The sequence below is a fragment of the Dendroctonus ponderosae genome, unplaced genomic scaffold (genome assembly GCF_020466585.1).
Source record: "Dendroctonus ponderosae isolate FM_Combo_2020 unplaced genomic scaffold, Dpon_F_20191213v2 Dpon_F_20191213_1001, whole genome shotgun sequence".
Lineage (NCBI taxonomy): Eukaryota > Metazoa > Arthropoda > Insecta > Coleoptera > Curculionidae > Dendroctonus > Dendroctonus ponderosae.
This window is the reverse complement of record NW_026017114.1, coordinates 835-2,138: the sequence shown is the minus strand read 5'-3', so window position 1 is coordinate 2,138 and position 1,304 is coordinate 835. Positions and strand designations below refer to the sequence as shown.

Sequence of the window (1,304 nt, the reverse complement as noted above, 5' to 3'; positions counted from 1 at the left end):
CGACATTTGTTGAGATATTTTGTGTAGTTACGGCCGATTAAGCTGATTTTCAGCAGTTTTTATGAGGAAAAGTGGCGTTTTATGCAGTCAGAGTCCAATGTGGTTAGACCTTTTGGCATGATGAACACATGAATTGAATTTTTTTATGTTTTCTGGCTTTTTAGAAGCATTTTTAAAAATCTTGGCACTTTGCCACCTTCTTGATAGGTTTTATGAAGGTAATCATTTGCAGCTTTCATAGTCCGGACTCGGTCACTCAAATCAGGGGTTTGCTTGAGTTTTTCGTTCTTCAACTGCGACTTTCGCTTTCAAATGTTTTGCAATTCGTGTTGATTCTTCGAGCGCGCGATCATTGAATGCGAAACGAACGCTTACCAGTAGTAGGCCACTTTATCGCCATGTCCATTCCGGACGTTCCTGTCCAGTAGATTGTACGATATATTGGTGGTGGCACCGTCCAGCCACTTGGTGAAAATTGGGCCTTTGGTCAAGTCGAAGTTGAACCGGAAGAAGCGGTTGGAGTCGATGGGCGATTCCCAGTAGAATTGTTTGGCGATTTCGCCCCAGAATTCCTCCGGGTTGTCCAGGGATTTTTTGTACATTTGCTCGTATTGGCTGAACGAGTTTACATAGGCATTCTTGGCCACCAGAGGATGGGGATGGAACACCTGCCCCTCTTCGGATGGCATCTTTTCAGTGAGGGTTTCTGGAAGAAATAGGCAGGTATTAAATGTTTATTTACTTATTTAGTGTAAATGATAGTGAATTTTTCGGTCGTCATCGTATTAGATGGCAGAAGCGCAAATATACGTACAAAATTCTGAGTGCCAAATATCCAGATAGCGCTGCTGCTGCTGCTGCTCGATATACCGGAAGGATAACGACCAACGATTAATGCGGTTTTGTAGCTAAACGTGCGTGTTTGTTTATGAATTCATGCTGTACGAACTCGGCTCGATAGAATGTGGGACACGGAAGGAAAAAATAGACACACGAATTTCGCACAGTTTATCATGCGACTGAACTGAATAAGACACCGCCATTCGTCCGGACTAAATCAAAATTTTGCCGCCTGCGCTGTTTGAAAGGGGATTCCGATATGTTGTGGATCATTTGCACAACCTCCAACACCGTTGCCATTCTGCCCGAGTTTTACCTCGCAGGATTGAGGATTTACCTCAAAGGCCAAAAGCCCGAAGAGTATTTTCCTCAAAGGTCACCACAGGTTTACCTGCTAGATTGCGCAGTCCGCTTATGCTCGCATGTGAAGAGTATGGAGAATGTCCGCGGATTTGCTGGAAAAT

At 44.1% G+C, this 1,304-nt stretch overlaps 1 protein-coding gene across 1 annotated transcript; it reads right to left on the bottom strand.

Moving 5' to 3' along the window:
• Nucleotides 1-375: 375 nt before the first annotated feature.
• Nucleotides 376-1,069, bottom strand: LOC109541836 (acetyl-coenzyme A synthetase; the record flags this gene model as incomplete). The annotated part of the gene is given in 2 exon segments (XM_048662339.1): nt 376-706; nt 815-1,069. A coding segment is annotated over 1 exon segment (314 nt), but the record flags the coding sequence as incomplete, so codon positions are not given.
• Nucleotides 1,070-1,304: the final 235 nt, after the last annotated feature.